The 19,897-nt window shown below is 46.6% G+C and overlaps 1 protein-coding gene across 1 annotated transcript in view; it reads left to right on the forward strand.

The window, feature by feature from the left end:
• NCAPH (non-SMC condensin I complex subunit H) overlaps positions 1–12,841 on the forward strand; it is a 35,174-nt gene extending 22,333 nt beyond the window's left edge. Inside the window, exons 12-18 of the mRNA XM_035001001.1 lie at positions 416–538; positions 4,015–4,125; positions 5,348–5,524; positions 6,375–6,488; positions 8,139–8,230; positions 8,621–8,696; positions 12,304–12,841. Coding sequence (XP_034856892.1) covers positions 416–538; positions 4,015–4,125; positions 5,348–5,524; positions 6,375–6,488; positions 8,139–8,230; positions 8,621–8,696; positions 12,304–12,363 — 753 coding nt within the window. The 3' untranslated portion in view covers positions 12,364–12,841. The remainder of the gene's footprint in view (positions 1–415; positions 539–4,014; positions 4,126–5,347; positions 5,525–6,374; positions 6,489–8,138; positions 8,231–8,620; positions 8,697–12,303) is intronic.
• Positions 12,842–19,897: the final 7,056 nt, after the last annotated feature.

Here is a 19,897-nt window from a genome sequence, read left to right on the forward strand (position 1 = left end):
AAACTCAAGAGGAATCGAGAAATAGTCCTAAACTCAATGGCAGATAGAATCAGGTTTAGAATATGAATAATGTCTAGCAAAATCACTCTTTTACGTAGACGGGGAACTCTGACAGACTAGTGCTGCCCAAATCCTTCCCGAGCTACTTAAAAATATATATATGTTTTGACCATTCTTATTAAAGATGCCTAGGGGCACCTGGGTGGTTCAGTCAGTTAGGCATCTGACTCTCGATTTTGGCTCAGGTCATGATCTCAGGGTTGTGAGATGGAGCCCTGCAACAGGCTCTCTGGTCAGTGTGGATTCTTTCTCTCTTTCTCTCCCTCTGCCACTCTCCCACTCCCCCCTCACGTGTGCTCTCTCAGTTTCTCTCTCTCAAAAAAAAAATGCCTAAAAACTTGTTTTTAATTAATAGGCTTCTACTATTCTGGCCAAGTCCACTTTGGAGAACCAGAATTGGAGAGCCACCACTCTTCCCACAGATTTCCTCTATGAGACTGATCATCTTGTCCAGCTGCATCTCAAACCAGGCACCAGGGTAAGACTGCTCCTTCGTTTCTCCAGGCTGTTACTGTCGAACATGCTGGTAGCAAGGGAGGCATCAGATGGCTGGCAGTGTGACTGCCAGCCCGTGCCTTCGAGGAAAGGAGAGCACGCGGGGAGGGGTGTGTGTTAGCCAGGGGCAGTCACCGGGAGATGCAACGGGTGTAGCAAAGCTAAAGGGAAAGCTATGGGATCGAGGCACACTAAAGATTTGGAAATACTTTAGCTGGTGAGACTGCTGAGGCTCCGTGCTGAAACGCTAGGGGGGACAAACAGTCTTTCGTTGAGGTGATACATGTTGGACATGGTGATAGTTATTTCTTGATTCTCTCACTTTCTCATTGAAGTTGTGGATTCACTAGCCAGATGCTTTCCCCAGGCCACACGGCCTTCCTCATGATCAAGGTGTAGACACGAGCCCCACTGTGACTTGTGGGGTAATGTGAGTGCCAAGCACCTGACCATGCAGTCTTCAGGGAGTTCCCTAATGCTGTGCCATCTTCCCGGGCTCCTACGAGGCTCCTCTGCTCCGATGAGCATCTAGACCACCAGGAGCTGGACCCCAGTCGCTGTTCACTTCTTCTGCCTGTGCCTCTTCTGGGGATGCTGGCAGCAAGCGCCTGTCACTGTTGCCAGGGTTACCAGGCAGTGGTTCCTGCTAAATTCCATTTTATCTGGACCTTCTGCTCATTTGCATTCCTGGGTGTTCTGGTCTTGTGGTGTCATAGACACAAACTCTTCAGTTTCCTCTTCCTTATTTTGCCTGTTTCTCTACAAGGCCTTAATGATAATGTATACCATATTCACTATCTCCCATTGTGTTTTTATAAACCAACACTAATATATTTTTCTTTTTAATCAATACTGTTTACTTAACAGAAATATTCTTTTTTTTTAAGTTTTTTTATTCTTATGTTAATCCCCATACATTACATCATTAGTTTTAGATGTAGTGTTCCATGATTCATTTTTTGTGCATAACACCCAGTGCTCCATGCAGAATGTGCCCTCCTCAATACCCATCACCAGGCTAACCCATCCTCCCACCGCCCTCCCCTCTAGAACCCTCAGTTTGTTTTTCAGAGTCCATCGTCTCTCAGGGTTCGTCTACCCCTCCGATTTCCCCCCCTTCATTCTTCCCCTCCTGCTACCTTTTTTTTCTTTTTTTTTTTTTTCTTAACATATATTGCATTATTTGTTTCAGAGGTACAGATCTGAGATTCAATAGTCTTGCACAATTCACAGCGCTTACCAGAGCACATACCCTCCCCAGTGTCTATTACCTAGTCACCCCCTCCCTCCCACCCTCCCCCCCACTCCAGCAACCCTCAGTTTGTTTCCTGCGATTAAGAATTCCTCATATCAGTGAGGTCATGTGATACATGTCTTTCTCTGTTTGACTTATTTCGCTCAACATAATACCCTCCAGTTCCATCCACATCATTGCAAATGGCAAGATCTCATTTCTTTTGATGGCTGCATAATATTCCATTGTATATATATACCACATCTTAACAGAAATACTCTTAAAAATGCAGAAAGAGGGGCACCTGGATGGCTCAGTTGGTTAAGCGTCTGCCTTCGGCTCAGGTCATGATCCCAGGGTCCTGGGATTGAGTCCCACATCGGGCTCCTTGCTCAGCAGGAAGCCTGCTTCTCCCTCTGCCTTTGCCCCTCCCCCTGCTTGTTCTCTCTCTCTCTCTCTCTCTGACAAATAAATAAAAATAAATAAATAAATAAAATCTTTTTAAAAAATGCAGAAAGAGATGCAACGTTGCAGAGTAGTAGAAACGATGGCTGCAGTCGGTGTTGGTTAGGTGCTAGCCCCTTTGTGTTCTAATGGGAAAATGGGGCCCTGCGGCAGAAGGAGCAGGACAGTAGGACGCTTCTACCAAACCTTGCCCGGACTGGAGCTGCTTTCTGTGGCCGCAAGCCACCACCCCCCTCCCCCCATTTGAAGATTGTGGCCTTAGGTGGGAATTTGCATATTCATTAGGTCATTACATTCCAGGGGTGGTTGGGTTTTTTTGGGTTTTTTTAGAGTTATCTCTTATAGAAGCAAGAACTTCTGCTTCTGATTGTCCACAGGGTCAAAGTCACTGTGTGTGGTGGGGCAGCCAGGCAGCAGGGGCTGGAGATCCCTGTCCTGCCAGCAGAGCTACACAGGGAAAATGACTATTAAACTCTGGAAACCCTGGAAATTAAATGCTGGGTTAATAAGCACTGTTTGGCCAGAGACCGTACAGATCAACCATCTAGTTTAATATTCTGATAGGGGGATTCTAGTAGCAACCAGCTGATACAGAGGGGGTCACGTCCCCTTCCTGAAACACTTCTTGTAGACTATGGACAATTTAGAGTATGCCTAAAGGAGAGTATCCTAAATGGAGAGGGATTTAGAAATGGCGTCATATGAGGAACTGTGGAAGAAAGAGGACTTTTCTTAAGTCAATAAATACCTATCGTTGAATATTATTTTTGGACTTTTATTACAAAAACATTGTGAGGGCGGTTTTTTTTGGCTGCTTTTGGAGTATATTGTTGTATTAAAATATTCAATATGCCTTGTAAACTGTACATACCTTCAGCTTCACTTCCTTCACCCCAGAGACACACCCCAGGTAAAAATCACTGGTCTAATGGCCGGCAGATAATCTGAAGGAGTGTGGTCACAGGCATTCCCAAAAGAGGAGGCAGACTTGTTCTGTGAGGCACTGGAAGGCAGAACGAGGACCTGGGGGTGTAATGACAGGGAGAAGAGCTGGATGTTTCTCCCTTTAGCTATGTAGGGAGCAGGGTTTGCCCCAGAAATGGGACACCAGCTGTCTGTGAATTAAAATCGTGAGTGGGGGGCGCCTCGGTGGCTCAGTTGGTTAAGCGACTGCCTTCGGCTCAGGTCATGATCCTGGAGTCCCTGGATCGAGTCCCGCATCGGGCTTCCTGCTCGGCAGGGAGTCTGCTTCTCCCTCTGACCCTCCCGACCCGCCCCCCTCTCATGCTCTCTCTCTCTCAGTCTCTCTCTCAAATAAATAAATAAAATCTTTAAAAAAAAAAAAAATTGTGAGTGGGTTTTCTCAGAATTGTTTGAGCAGCAACAAGTTGACTTCTTTTCAGATAGCTATAGGCAGTTTTGTTTTTAATGAACCCTTTTTCTTTTTTTTTAATATAATAATTTTTTTTTTTAATGAACCCTTTTTCAAATGAAGTTGTGTGCAGACATAATTGCAAACCAGCTGCTCTGGTTTATTTGGGATGGATGGAGTCTCCAAGCCCTTCTACCCTGAGGCTTGCTCTAGAACGGAGTTGTGCAGCTGAAGTTGTCAGGATTAGATGACTTCTCAGGGCCCTTAGAACTCTAAAATTCTGTAATTCTAGGAGCTTGATCATAAGAACTAAGGTTATTATCCAAACTAGGTTAGAGCTGCTTTTCTAGAAATTGCTTTCTGCAAGTTGTTCTTTCCTTCATTCTAGTTACTTAAGATGGCCCAAGGCCAGAGAGCAGGAACTGAACATTATGAAGAAATTGGAGACTATGATTACAACAACCCTAATGACACCTCCAACTTTTGTCCTGGATTACAGGTAAAAGGAGAGAAGAGCTCTGTCCTTTCTCGTAAGTGGAAGAGCCTTTCCTGTTCCCTATCTGCTCTCTCTATATGGAGGAAAGCCGTAGGAAATTCTAAACCGGGCGGGGAAGGGGGGGGTTGTTGCAGCTGCCTACCCCGCCCCCCAGGCATCAGGAAATGGAGCAAAGCTGAGGAAACAGCCAAAACCTAGGCCTGCTTTACCTCAAGCCCTGTATGTGGAAAGCAAATGTTCATACTCCAACAAACCAATCAATGTCTTTAGCCTGTACAAAGCACTTATTTTGGGATTTCAGAGGAAAATATTCCTCTTGCTTTTAGGAGCTACTATTTTTGCCTAGGGAGACAGGACATGTAGACATGTGAAGATGGTGTGATCTGAAAGGGAAAAGCCGATGGGGTAGATTCGGGAGACTGGGCTTGTAGCTCTGATTTTGGTTCTTACGTTGTGAATTTGTACAAGCCACTCCCCATCTTTAGATCTTGGTTTAGACTAAATAATCTCACTATCCCTTTGGTGAGTCTACTAATGAGAGGCAAATGTAAATAACAGAAGGGGGAAAAATACTAGGTCTCCTCTGTGTCCCTGAGGGGAGAGGGACAAGAACTGAAGAATAGTTTGTTCACCTTATCATCTTCCTTGGAGGTGAGTTGGGTTGTGAACTTTTAGTGAAAATCCAGACCTCTTGGAGAGTGCTTCTCACATTTTCAGGGGGTATAAGAATCACCCAGAGAGCCTGCTCAAAAACCGAAGTCCTGGGTCCCAGCCCAGAGATCTGATCCATTCCTGCTGGGCTTGCTCCAAGAATGACTTTTTCATGGCTCCCAGGCACGGTTCCCACCCCCGCCGCCAGCTGGGGTCCCCTGGCACCTCTTGTGCTCACATTGGGTGAGGCATGTGGGTCAGATCTCTGGTGTTTTGGAAATGCGTCCCATAAAATGAAATCTTAAATTGGCTAGAAGCCAAAGGGGACACTGGCAGTTGTGATTATTCCTTCTAACTTGCTCTGGCGGTCTTAGTTAACAGATATCTTCTTCATAGAGTTTATGTATAACACAAAGATCACTGGAGGCACCTAGGAGTCCATCCTAGGCTTGATTCACGTAATGAACTCTCAGGTGCTCTGCTCTTAATGTGTAAATACAGAGTCTTTTTCAAGGATACTTCAAAGCCTCTCAGGCAGCTTCTGCTGAACTTGAAGAACTGTTTCCTTGCCCAGGCTGCTGACAGTGATTATGAAGAGTCAGATGACTTATTTGTGGGACCAGGTGGCACCTTTGACCTCACATCCTGCCATCCACCTAAGACAGCACAAGAGAATGGTGACGTGCCTGAAGTCCAAGGATTGGACATCACCACTTATGGGGAGTCAAATCTGGTAGCTGAGCCTCAGAAGGTAAAGGTGAAAGCCAAGAATTATGTTAGATTGTTTGCCTGAGAACTATTTAATTTTCCTCCTATATGAGAATCACATTGGTCTGGACTTGATTTTTTTTTTTTTTTCTTTCTCAATTTTAACCTGTTGCTCTCCAAGTGGCTGACTTTTAAATAGGGCCATGTTGAGAATGAGCTGATGGCTAATTAAGTTTGTATGGAACTAGCCATCTCTTTAGATAGATGGTAATAAACCATATGACTAGAGGCAAGTGGTAAAGTATGTGAATGAAGGTTGCAGGCAGGGAAAATCAGTTTCTGTGCTGTTTGGGTGAGGCAAGCTATTTGGCTCTGGAAAACCTTGGCCAGGGGCGCCTGGCTGACTCGGTCCATGAAGCATGAGACTCTTGATGTCGGGGTTGTGCATTCAAGCCCCATGTGGGGTGTAGAGTGCTCTATTTAAAAATAAAATATTTCAAAAAAAAAGAAAGGGAAGGAGGGAGGGAGGGAGGAAGGAAGGAAGGAAGGAAATAAATAGATCTTGGCCAGATTCAGTTCATATGAAATGATGATGCATTAAGCATCTGTCTGTCCCATACCAGATGACCGGCTTGGTGATTTCATATATATTTGACCTATCCCTTTTACACTGGAATTCCAGGTTAGTCTTAATGTAGATTGCAGTTGATCAACAAGAAATTAGATTGAAATGAGGGACTATGTTTTGGTATATCCAAAGGAAGCTCTGTAACTCTGTTGATCAAACTAAACCAGATTCTTTATTTGAACTCCAGACTTTTGATTTTACAATGGGTTGGTGGTAAATGCTTCTTTATTTTGCTTAATTTTACTTTGTCACATATCTATTTCAGGTAAATAAAATTGAAATTCATTATGCCAAGACTGCCAAAAGGATGGACATGAAGAAGTTGAAACAGAGCATGTGGAGTTTGCTGACAAAGTCCTCCAAGCAAGCCGACACAGAGGTAACATGTTCTGCTCACTCTCTAGGTGCCCAGCATGTGGGAGGGGAATGGCTCATGGTTTAGGCTCCAAGATCAATAGGGCAAATACAGAAAGCATTCATTCAGAAATACAAGGAAGATCTCACCCCTCTGAAAGCGAAATGAACCAAGTATATGAACAAAAGGTGATACAGATGGTAAACTAGTGCATGGGACGTTATTCAGCCTTGCTGGTAATCACAAAATAGAAATCAAAGCATTTTATGCTGCTTTAAAATAGCTTTAGCAATTAATTAAACGGAGTTGAGGAAAAATTTGGAGTACATATTCACAGCTGGTGCAATTTAGGTTGATGAATGACTCTTTTAGAAAGCAAATTCTAACATCTCACATGCCGTGAAATGTTTGAGCCCTTTGATCTAATAGGGATACGTCTTCGAAGTAGAAAAGTAGTAAAAAAAAAAAAAAAATTTTGCTGTCAAATTGTCTCTTTCTCCTTCAGAACAAGGTGAAACGTTGACTAACTCTTTCCAACTAAATGGAACTCTCAGTTAACCAGAATCCTTCCATCCTCTCCTCTGGACCTCTTCTGCTCAGGCAGTGTTCTGAGCTTTCCAAACTCAACCTGTTCTTTTAAACCTCCTCCTGCTGGCTGAGAAGTTAAAATCATGATTTGATTGAGGACCCTGAGCTGTGTAGTCATGGATATCAGATAAAGCTTCAGTCATATTCATAGGGTTTTATCAACTAAAACTGAATAGTATACAAATGTAAGAGAAATGTGCTTTTTTAGAGGTAGGAAAGGGGTTCTACTTAAACTTGGAATTTAAATGACTGATAATACCTTGTTCTCCAGGGATTCTGGTTAATGAAGGATTTATTCTTTTTTTAAAAAAGTTTTCTATCATGAAAATATTCATACAGGGCACCTGGGTGGCTCAGTTGGTTAAGCATCTGACTCTTAATTTTGGCTCAGGCCATGGTCTCAGGGTCCCGGGATCGAGCCCCGCGTCAGGCTCTACCCTCAGTGGGGAGTCTGCTTGAGGAGTCTCTCTGTCTCTCTCTGCCCCTCTTCCCACTCATGCATGCGCTCTCTCTCTCAAATAAATAACTCTTTAAAAAAAAAAGAAGGAAAATATTCAAACATATTCCAAGTAGAGAGGGTATAGTATAGTGAATACCTACTTCCAATTAAGTATGACTTTTATCTAAACTGTCACCCATCCTATCCTGTCACCCCACCCCTCTCATCATGTACACATTCTGGGTTATTTTAATGCAAATACCAAACACGATATCCTTTGATAACTGCTTGCCTGATAGATTATGGATTCTGTGCTGCCCTTGGTTGTGTAGTCCAGTTGAAGCTATAAATGATCATGGCTTTTGTTATTTTGTATTTTTTTTTCTTCAGAGGAACCTAGAAGCCTCTTTGCAATTTTTCCTTTACTGGGATTATACTAGCCATTGACATCCACATTTACCATAACTTGGTAGTCAGTATCATGGTCCAGGGCTGAGGCATGGGTCCCCTTCAAGATGTAACTTAGAAAATGTTTTGGTTTCATTCAGATGTCAACTTTTCAGAGATAGAACTTGGAAATTTATGTTGCTTTCTCAAAAGTAAACTGACTCTCAATGTCTGAATTGTCAATATCCTTCTTCTGTTAGACAAACCACAGTGAAACTGGCAAAGAAGAGGATCCGGTGAAGGTGGCTGATGAGAAGATGCTCAGCGGGCTCACAAAGGACTTGCAGAAGAGGTACGTGCCAGGAATGCAGGGGGCTCGCCACCCCTTGCTCTGAGCCCCAGCTGAGAGTGCTCTAGCCTGAGCTGCTAGTGTGACAGACCCTTACACAGTCTGCTGTTTTAATATTTGGGGCAGTTTTTCTGTTTCTTCTTTGCATTGATAAATGAGTTAATATAGACCAATTTTAAAAAGGCATTTTTCTGCACCATTGGCTGGAATGGAACAAGTGATATTTTATTTCCAAATAAGAAACTGGAAAAACCTGCTTATAAAATGCATCTGAAATATTTCTTTGTTTCTCATTAGTTTATTCACTGGACATGTGTATTGATGGTTGTTGAAAGAGCCTTTGTTCCTAGAACCACAGTGACCTAGCTAAATACTTGCCTCTTTGTTTTTCAGCCTGCCTCCTCTCATGGCTCAGAACCTCTCTATACCTCTGGCCTTTGCCTGTCTCCTACATTTAGCCAATGAAAAGGTAGGTAAATTTGGTAAGCATGGGAGTAATTCTCTATTCGTAGCAACCTGTTTGAGTTTTTTTTATTAGATCTTTCCTTTTTTTTTTTTTTTTAGATTTTATTTATTTATTTGAGAGAGAGAGCACATGAGAGGGGGGAGGGTCAGAGGGAGAAGCAGACTCCCCGCTGAGCAGGGAGCCCGATGTGGGACTCGATCCCGGGACTCCAGGATCATGACCTGAGCCGAAGGCAGTCGCTTAACCAACTGAGCCACCCAGGCACCCTTTATTAGATCTTTCATGGGCAACCTCATAGGACATTTTAAATAAAGTGACTTATGCAGTACTTTTAACCCCAGAGGATATCCAGGCACTTAGAAGTATCTTAGAAAAAGGCCACTGGGGGGGTGCCTGGGTGGCTCAGTCTTTAGGCGTCTGCCTTTGGCTCAGGTCATGATCCTGGGGTCCTGGGATCGAGCCCCGCATCGGGCTCCCTGCTTGGTGGGAAGCCTGCTTCTCCCTCTCCCACTCCCCCTGCTTGTGTTCCTTCTCTCGCTGTGTCTCTCTCTGTCAAATAAATAAATAAAAATTAAAAAAATAATAATAATTAAAAAGAAAAAGGCCATTGGGTATGAATAGCAATGAAAATAATGACAAGGACCCAAATGGGAAAATTTAAATGCTGAATTGTGATCTATCAGTTCCCAATTTCAAAACATAAAGCGCTTTGATATCATTGGGTGTCAAAGGCTTTCAAGGCCAAATCCTGCCGGTGCTGAAGTCAAGACACATGGAAACGTGAGGGAGAACAGAGGGGACAGAGGAGGGTGAGAGGAAGACAGATGCAGGAGGAGGGAGTCGTAAGACATGGAGGCAGTGGCCAGCCAAGCTCAACCACCAAGAGCTGTGACGAAGGGCTTGGGACCAGCGTGCCTGTCACATCGGGAGGCAGGAGAAGTGCCAACTGTGACCGTGTCTCAGGCTCCACAGCGTGCCGCTTCAGCAGCCGAGCTGAGCTGCTGTGGCAGTGATCAGTGCGACAGGCAGGGACCCATCTTGTCGAGAGTCTGCTGGTGCTACCTAGGAGGCAGCCCAGCGCGGCCGCCACAAGCCCACACGTGGGGGATCCTCTGTGTGCCCTAACGCAGGCGTTGCTCTGAAGTAGAGCGTCACTAGGCCTCGCCGCTCTCGTGCACCACTGGTGTGGATTCTGACCTCCCCCTGCCCGAGCTGAGAGGGGCTCTTAGAGTGTGGCACCTGTCTGAACACTGAAGTGTGGTTTGAGCAGGTTGATCGGATTGTACTGGAATGCTAGCGCAAACGGGGTGCTGTAGAAGTGCCCGGGATTTCCCGTGTGTCCGTGTCTGACCTCTGGCCTCATGGTGAAGGTGATGCGGTGACGGTCGGCTCTGTGTCCCAGGTCTGGCTTTGCTTGGACTGACTGCCAGGCCCAGAGGAGAGAGGGCCCCGTGTAGGACGGCCTGTGTAGCTCAGCTGTCAGCCTTTCCCAGCAGACCTGCCACTGCGAGTCAGGGACCCCTTCTTCTAAGCTCGTGACCTCACTGAGGAAGAAGACAGTGTCCATTTGGCAGAAGCTAGTTTTTGATTTTGGGTAGGGAAGCGACGTGAAAGAGCCAGTGAGCCAGGACAAGTGCTGCGTGTGTCTGGCCACGGGGCCGACCACCAGGCCTGGGCATTCTCAGTTGGGGCATGAGCAGAACAGCCCAACTCCGGCCCTGTCAGGGAACCCTTGTGCATCAGAGCCACTCTGGGTGGCTGTGATCCAGGAGCACTGAACTCACATGGCTGCTGGGTGGAAGGCAGGAAGCACCAACGGTTGACTGGAGAGACCGTGTGTCCAGGTCAGAAGTCACGAACACAAGGCTGGGGGCCATGCAGTCCCACCCGTGGTGGTGGGAGATGGCAGTGAGAACGCCTCCGTGTCATTCCTGACGCAGCCTAAGTTACCTGATGTCAGAAGCAAATCACATGAAGGAAAAATAACTAGGAGAAAAAAACGAATAAAAAGGTAATGTTACCATCCTGACAAGAAATCCACAAGTGGCTCTGAGGAGGATTCCCCATCAGAGGAGGAGGGCACACAAGCCATCCATCTGTCTGACATTCCGAAGTGTGACTGCCTGATGGCCTGGAACCTCACACCATCTTTATGGACGTAGGTGCTGGTGAGCTCTCCCACTGGGTGTGTTCTCCTAGCACACACAGGCTCTGAAAGCATGGGTGTCTCCGAAGCTCAGAAACCCTTATCTTGAGTCCAGATTCAGAATTACTGACTTCACTCAATTGCACCAGTCTGAGAATCAGTGTTGCCCTGGGCTATGTGTCTCCACAGAAACCTGCCTCTCCCCGGTGAGAGAGCAGCTCTGTGGTCCTCACTGGTTCTCAAGTAGACTGGGGCCGAGGAAACCCTGCTAAAAAGCATTAATGACTTTGTGGCCTCGCTGGGGCCCATAATGCTCTGGCTCCAGCACAGCTCTGCTTCCCCCAGCAGTGGGGCCGGTGTTGTTCATTTTGCTGTGATCAAGTGTGTCTTTAGGGCCCAGAGCGCTCAGCGTTTGAAGGATGGGGAGATGCTCCAGACCGGGAACCACTGGGCTCAGCACTGAGGCCATTACTGGGGCTTGGCTTTGGGCTATTTGAGAAAATTTGGCTGGTACCACTGGCCGTGTCAACGACCATGATCATCTACAGGGATCTGTGGTAACTCAGAGCTTAGAGCCACCAAGAGAAATCTCATAATACTTAATACGAGAACATGACTCTTTTTGTGGCCTTTCTCACGGTCCTTCACTCCCATCTGGACTCTTCGGCGGCCACTCTGGTAATGAGCTCCCCTGGGAAGTGCTTGGGACGTGGTGATGGACGCGGGGCTGCATGGTGCAGCTGATTAGCCAGGCCGAACCCACTTGGAACCCAGGCCGCAGAAGCCACACTTGGGGGGGTTGTGGTTTCAGCTTTCCCTCGTTAGCAGTGCAGGAAGGTGCACCAGCAAGGGTAGGGCAGTCGCTGAGTGCCCGCGCCTCGTGCCTGCCTCCGGAGCCCAGTGAGGGGGCAGCGTGCTGGTGGCGAGCTTAGTCGTTGATCCTGAGGGAAACAAGTGACCGGACTGGTGGGGAATTCACGGGGTGGGAGTGGGGGTGTTAGGTGGGGAAGAGCTGCGAGGTAGGGAAAGGCCTGCGTAGGTGGGAGAGAAAGGGCGCTGTCGTGGCCATCCCCAGGGCTGAGGCGATGGGCAGTGATGGGGAGGGCCTGGGGAAGGCCACGCATGGACGCGGTTAACAGGCACGTATTGTGTCTCCTGGTGGCCATCCACTTCTCTTAGCTCCTGCCAGAGCACAGAGCTTCGCTCTTGGGCCCTTTACAGAGAGAGGTTGCTTCCGGACCCAGGGCCGAGGAAGTCTTGCTTTTTGCTTTTTTCCCCTGCAGTTGGCAAGGATTTGGAATTAGCTTTATCATGCAAATTAGATTTGCTCTTACATAATTTTACTTACAGTCCTGGGGCAAAGTTCATTCTTTATAGTCACTCCCCTGTTACCTTGATTAGAATCTGTATTATGATTCTTGTATTTTCAGTATGCTGAAGTTCATGTGTTTGGTCTTCCTTCAGAATCTAAAGCTGGAAGGAACCAAGGACCTTTCCGACATTCTGGTGAGGCAAGGGGATTGAATTTGCCCGAGAAAAGTTGGCAGAAGGGGGCTCATCGCTTCTTCAGTGACCAGGACGTGTCCGGTCTGGGTGCTGCCGTGCGGCGGGCGGGGGGCAAAGCTGTAGCCCACTACCAAAGCACCAGCTGCTTTGTCTGTCGCTCTTTTCCTTTTCGCCCTCACACTCTGGGCACCAGCACCCTGAAGCTCCGTCTGTGATTAAAGTTTTCTGCCCTGGGGTGACCACCTGGCAGGGAGGAGCTGGTGAGGATACTGTTCTTGATTAGGAAAACCTATATCCCTACTTTGTATCCATGTCTAATTTTTGTCTCCTAAGTTGACCTTTGTTGTTTTCCACACTTTTGTGGAAAATAATTTCCCAGTAGGCACTGGTTGTCTTTAAACAGCTATCTAAGCCATGTACATAAAATACATCATATGTGCACTTACAAATGTATATATATTGTGTATCCTTAAAATAAAATCATTCTGAATGACAACGCATGACAAAATATTTGAGTACGTTCTAGATAAGTTAGAGCTGGTCCTTTCCCTTAAGGGGGGATGTAGTCTTGTTAGCTAGATGATAGCCACATGTCAGTAAAGGCAGGAAACACTTAAGGGCTGAGAGGATTTGTCTTGTAGCAGAGTAGAGGAGAGATGAACCACTGGCTGGAGGTCAGATTTCCAGATTGGGTCCCTTGGGCCTATGAATTCTGCTGGAGAGTGATGGTAGTAAAAATTGCTAACCTTTGTTAAGTGACTCCTAAGTACCTTCTGTGGATTACTTCACCTAGCCTTCTTGGCATCTCTGAGAGGAACATACTTTTATCACTCCCATTTTACAGAGAGAAATAGGTACTTCAAGGTAAAGGAAACTGCCTAAGGGCAGACAGCCGTCAGAGACTGACCTTGAACCAAGTAATATGCTTCTAAAGTCTTCATTCTTAGCTACTGTGCTATATGCTGCTCGGATCATAGGCTCTGCTTGTAGATGTTGATCCAAGTAATTCTATCCTTGGCAGGTCGTGGGTCTCTGCTAGAGCACCCTGTCACCCTTCTTTAGGTAAACAGAGATCTTGGATCAGAGGCAGTGAAGTATATAATTGGAGATAACTCTTGATAATAAAGAACTTGCTTCTAAGCCAAAAACTTGCACAAAACAAAACACACACCCCACAGTGTGCTTCCCCAATTGTGCCCAAAATGTTACCTGCTCTGCTATATTGAGAGGGTAGACTTGTGAACATGCTTTAATGGAAAAGGGGGTGATGCTGAGTGAGGATCCATACCTGTCCTGCTGGGGATGAAGCCTCCCACACCTTTCCCCATGCCAGGTGAGTGCCGTCCCCCTGCTCTGCTCTTACTCCTGGGAGTGCGACTAGCCAAGCCCGTGCCCTCTCTTAGTGCAGCACGCTTCTCTCTCGTCCTGTTTGCCAGGGATGATTCTGTTCAGTAGAGCAAAGCAGAGCCCATTTGCTCATGTGCTCATCGGGTATCCCAGATGCACTGTTCGTATCTGACTAGAGAAGCAGAGTGCTCCTCTCTGGGTTCCACTGTCACCAAATTGCCTTGGATTCTTCCAACAGTCCTGAGTTCATCACATTTTATTCTTTTGGATAAGAATGATTTATGAAAGAAAAGGTGGTGGTTTCATTTGCATACCTTTGTAAGATTTCCACATGAGCATATCCTCAAATCAGGGATGAAAAGAAAAACCTTTGTCAGATTAAACGGGACAGTATTGCATTTGTATCTCTGTCATAGGCTGTATAGAGCCTCAGTGGGTTGATATCTCAACATTGTTCATTCCGGATTAAGTTTCTCTTGTTTATGTTGTCCCTGCCCCGTCTCTGCAATGATAATTCGGACTGTGTGGAGCTGCAGTGGGTGGTGGAGGTGGTTGAATTTCTAATGAAGATAAATTTCCTTTGTCCTTTGGGGATGGCTGACTGGAAAGTTCCCTTCTGGAGCTCTGCTAAACAAGATTTTTTTTTATTTCCCCAGGAAGGAAATAGAACAGTTTCCCAAATTTCCCTGCTTATCAGGAAGCTCTGGGAGCAAGCTGTTCCAGATCTTCTGAATCCAAGTACAGAGGACTTTTTCATAACAAATCTTTCCCGTAACATTAGAGATCATTTTCCCTGGATAAGGATGAGTGGGATTCATTTACAACTGGGTTTTCCAACGTGAAATCTGGTGACAGTTCCTTAGGAATTAAAAATACTGCAGAACCAGAGAACAGGGAGGCCATTCCCTGGAAGGAAACGCTAAGGAATCAGAGGTGCCCTCCCTCTTCCTGCTGAAGGAGCGATCAGGACACAAAAAATGTAATTGGAGGAGAGTGGGCACCTGAAGACCTAAAGGTGAAAAGTCCCCCTGTGCCAGGAAGAAATTTGGCCAGTGTGGGAAAAGAAATGAAGCCACTGGGGGCTGAAATGCTCAGGTTCACCCATAGATGTCCTTGGCAAAAACAGGAGAGAACTATCACTTTGTCAAAATGGAAGCCCCGTTCGGGAAACCATCTCCTATTCTTATGGATAAACAAGAGCACTGAATTCAGGATATTGCCTTAAAAGTGTCCCTCTGTCTCCATCACCTCCTTTAAGATAAAGATGAGAGGGGCGCCTGGGTGGCTCTGTTTAAGCGACAGCCTTCGTTCGGCTCGGGTCATGATTGTGGAGTCCCGGGATCGAGTTCCACATCGAGTCCCACGTCGGGCTCCCTGCTCAGCAGGGAGTCTGCTTCTCCCTCTGACTCTCCCCACTCTCATGCTCTCTCTCATTCTCTTTCTCAATAAATTAAAAAAAAAAAAAGATAAAGATGAGAGTTTCTGTAAAATAAAGGTGGGAGTTGTAACAGTGAGAGTCGTCTAGTCAGGAGACAAACCTGTAACACGAACCAAGAACTTATTACAAAGAACTATTGACTAGGTGTGTAGGGCGTCTCAAGTATCAAGTAGTAACCGCGGGAAGCAACCACACCAGGGCGGGAAAACAAAAGGAACCAAGAGCAAAACATCAAAAAGACTTCAAGAGGGCTCTGCAGTGCAGAAACTGCCCCCAGAGGAGGCGTGCTGCTCAGCTGGTGCTGGCGTCTGACGAGGGACAGGGTGTAGCTGGTTCTGCGCACGCGCACGCTGGAAGCTCTGCAAACTGCCCCTGTGGGAAGGAACTGCCCCCGCCCATACGAAGCAGCGCCGCTGGGGTGCGCTCACAGGCTCGGGAAGCGGACAAGTGGGAGCAAGTGCTTTTTTCTCCAGCCCTGCAGTCTCCTTCATGTGCCTCCCCTTGGCGTAACCTAACTGGGAGCGGCTGGCAGAGCAGAAATGTGGTGTGCAGGGTGGCCCAGAATAGAAGGTGGGTTTGGAGCTGAAGGATGATTACTTCACAGCCAGCACAGGGGAGGTCTCATAACTAAGGATTCTAGAATCCTTCCTTACTATTTTTGTTTGAAATAGTATTTATTTATATTTGTTCACCTATTTTCAGTGAGTAGCTGGTAAATGTTCAACTGACTCTGAAGGTGAGACCAGGGAGGCCTTGAGGAAGAGGTGGTGGCCCATCTGCCTTGGAAGGGTCAAGACTGGCCGCAGGTGTTCTTGGCTGACAAAGGAGCAAAGGTGTGGAGTGGGGGAATGTACAAGCATGGCGGGTGCTATAGAGACTGAAGGGTAAAACAGAAGAAATCTCCCCAGATTAGAGTGAAAATGCCAAGGGCTAGAAAAGGGTGGAGAGAAATTATAAGGGTTGCCAAGTAGGTCCCACATAGGACAATCAGGGGGCCCAAAAAGAACAGAGAAAATGGAGAGGAGGAAATCATGCCGAGGAAGGAATAAAGCCTGTATCCGGTAGCTGGAGGACATGAGTTTTCAGAGTGAGACTGAGTGTCCAGCACATGGATGGAAATGAACTGACACCAAGGTACTTTATCATAAAGTTTCAGAACACTCAGGACAGAAACAAGTCACACACACAGGATCAGGAAGCAGGGTGTCAGCCTTCTCAGCATTGCACTAGAAGCAAGAAGATAAATGGTTTCCAAATCTAGAATTTTATACTTAGCCAAACTACTAAACAAGTGTGAGAGTAGAATAAAGACAGAGTTTGGGCCATGCAGAGTTTTAAAAAATGACAACAGGGGCACCTGGGTGGCTCAGTTGGTAAAGCGGCTGCTTTCGGCTCTGGTCATGATCTCAGGGTCCTGGGATCAAGCCCCACATCTGGCTCCCTGCTCAGCAGAGAGCCTGCTTCTCCCTCTCCCTCTGCCTGCCACTCTGCCTACTTGTGCTCTCTCTCTATCTCTGTCAAATTAATAAATAAAATCTCTAAAAAATAAAATAAATAGTGACAACGAAAACCCCTCACATGTACCGCTTTCCAAGAAGCTGTACCTGTCCATACCACGACCCTGCTAGATGCCCAACTGCCCCGAACCCTGTGCTTCCAGGCCTCCTTTGTGGCCTCACCCGCCCACGGCCTGCAGTAGCCCCAGACGCTCAGGGGAACTGAGGCCAGCCTCTGATGCAGGCATTCTGCTTTGACCTTCTGCTGCCTCTATCTATTGGAACCATATTGCCCTCTCTTTGCATGGCAGGGTATTGTGCTTGCTACTCATTTTTTCAAAACTGAGCAATATGTTGTTTCGAGACCATACATAAGTAGTAAGACTATGAAGAAAAGCAAGGGCCTGGCTAATAAAAAAAAAAGTCAGGGAAGTGGTTATCTCTGGTGGGGAGAGGGGAGAAGACCAATTGCAGAGGACCCCCAAGGGGCTCCTGAGGTACTGGTGTGATAGGCACACTGGTGTATGCTTTCTCTTCCTATTTCCTTGGCACCTTGGTCTCTGGCAGGAATTAGCATTCTAAGCCTTCACTCAGCCTGCCCCAGCTGCTGGTATCTGCCCCTGAGAAGAGCTCACATGTGGTGACCCTCCTTTCACCTGGCCCAGTCACAAGTGCATGACAAGTGCTGGGTCCATGCTCGTTGGCTTTTTAAAAAGTTGGTTGGGTACACAGTTAAGAAGGCTACAGTGCCTCAGGAAAAAATCACTGGGGCTTGGGATTTGGATTTCGTCCCCGCTGGCAGTCTGCAGCTTGGGGAGATTAACGGTCAGAGAGTTGGAACTGTCAAGAGGAAAGAAAATCAGGGCCCAGAGAGGAAGGTGGGCAGGGGTGTGGTGAGACGCAGTGCAGATATGGCCTGTTTGCTCTTTCTCTTTTTTTCTTTGTTTCTTTCTTTATTTTAAAGTTTATTTAAGTAATCTCTACGCCCAAATGGGGCTCAAACTCACACCCCCGAGATCAAGAGTTGCATGTTCTTCCTACCGAAGCAGCCAGGTGCCCCTGTTTTTTCTTTTAAAAGCTCTATTCTGCAATGGAAACTGGAGGGAATGGGATAGTAGGGAGGGGGAAGCCTAACAGAGGAGCTGCCCAGTACAAGGAGGAGACTCATCTTGGTACAACCGTCTGTCCCCCATCTGTGGCAGAAGCCAGTCCTTGAAACCTCAAGCCACCAGCTGCCTCGTTAGGAACGGATCCATCACAGAACCAGTATGAGCCACACCTTGATGTGTGACTGGCCTTACAAGGAGTCTACCTCATATAGTTAGGGCGTTATTTCATTTCTCAACAAGCCTATGGCAACTTGCACCCCAAAATGAGTTCTCAGGAGGCCCTGCAAATCAGTCACCCAGTGAGGTGACATACTTAGCCTCACACTGTAGCCCCAGTACACAACATTCAGCCAGCCTACAGCCATGCTACTGGAGACGCCTGGTCCTGGCGAACGGTCATCTTCCACGTGAGGGCTGGAGTTCGGAGAAGAGCCAGCAGCCATTCAGAACGAAGTTTTGGGTGGAAGGGCCATCAGGTAAGACCATTTATAATAAGAAAGCAAGGGTATGACAAGGAATGAGACAGTTTTCCTGTGTTCAATCACAGACTGCCTCTAGACACAAAGTATTTCATAAACGCTCTTGAGAAACACAGCTCTGTTGGACAGTCCTTTACCCTTACTCTTATTTCCTGGCGGAGTTCTAGGTGCCCAGCACTCCTCAGGAGTGGGTAAAACTATCTCAGTTCAACAGGGGGTGCACCTGAGGCACTAAGAACTGACGTAAGAATGCACAGCTAGGAAGGAGTGAAGCTGAGATTTGCCCCCCAGCAGCCTGACACAAGAGTCCATGCTTTTAACCACTACATCAAACTGCCTCTTGGTTAATACAAGGGCTTTGCTCCCGACGGCAAAGACCCGAAAGGGAGCAAAGCCTGTTAGAGACCTACACCAGATGAATTAATTAGAAAATCAATTTTGTCACGACCTGGTTAAATCTTAAACATTCATTTGCATAGAATGTTTTGTTTGCTGGTGCAGCCCTGGAACCTAGTGTGATGACTGGCATGGAGACAATACAATTTTGCTAAATGAAGAAGTAAAGGAATGGAGTAGTTCAAAAGTGTGCATGACTGGGTGATCTGATGTTCTAGGCTAATGGAGAGGAAACTACCATCTACTGAATCCCTTCTCCATGGAGGACATGGTGTTTACTGGGGTCATTCAATTCAGCCTCCCTCGAACCCCAGAATGTGAATGTTCAATCCTAGATCAGGAGGCATTTCACCACCTGGTACGCAAGTTACCAGGGGCTTTTTGGTGACCCAGCACTCCTCTTATCCAACCCCAAGAGTTCCGGCGACCTAAGGGCTTCCTGGACACACTAGAGACAATCACCAAGTCCCTTTGAATTTCGCTCACCTTTCTAACATTTCATTCCCCCTGCCTGTGGCATCCCTATCAGGCACACCTCATCTCTTGCTCTGCCTCCTTCAATAGCCTCCCAGCTGTACTCTCTGCCTCTAGTACCCCCTACACCCCACTCTCTCACCTACACCTTACCTAGCACTATGGGAATCACCTTCCTCCTGCCCAGCTCTGTGAGGAAGCCCCTATACAGAAGGTCTGGAATGAGACAGCCTGGCTTTGAGGTAGGTGAGGTCAGGCAAGTCAGTTATCTTCTCTGGGCCTCGATTTCTTCATTGCTAAAATGGGGGAAATATATTTAATAGGGCTTTATGGGGGTTAAATGAGACCATGTATGCCAAAGTGGTACTTTGAAAATGCTTGCCATGTGATAAATAGTAAGTTTTTGCTTAATCTAGATGTTATTCCCTCTAATCAAACACCTGCTATAAAGCTGCAAAAAACAAACAGCCCCCCCCCCCCCCCAGAAATCTGTATGGCTTCCTATGGTCTCCTAGAATAAAGTAAAAACTCTTTACAATGGCATTATGTTTTCAAGAGATTCTAAATTTTATCTATCCAAATTATATTACATTGTTCCATTCCTTACATTTGCCCTTCCCTCAACTGGAGTTCCTAACAGTTCCTAGGACATGTCTTTGTCTTCCCACGTTCATACTTTGCTTCTTCTCTATTCCCTTGAAATCTCCCCCACTCCTTGCCTCTTCTGAAATCCTAGCCATCCTTTACGACTGTGAACTCTTGTTCATACCCCTGAATCAAGTGACTTCTCTGATCTCCCTCAGCGCCCCCTTG

Source organism: Mirounga leonina, unplaced genomic scaffold (genome assembly GCF_011800145.1).
Source record: "Mirounga leonina isolate KUSES-001 unplaced genomic scaffold, KU_Mleo_1.0 Mir_125, whole genome shotgun sequence".
In the NCBI taxonomy this organism is placed as follows: Eukaryota; Metazoa; Chordata; class Mammalia; order Carnivora; family Phocidae; genus Mirounga; species Mirounga leonina.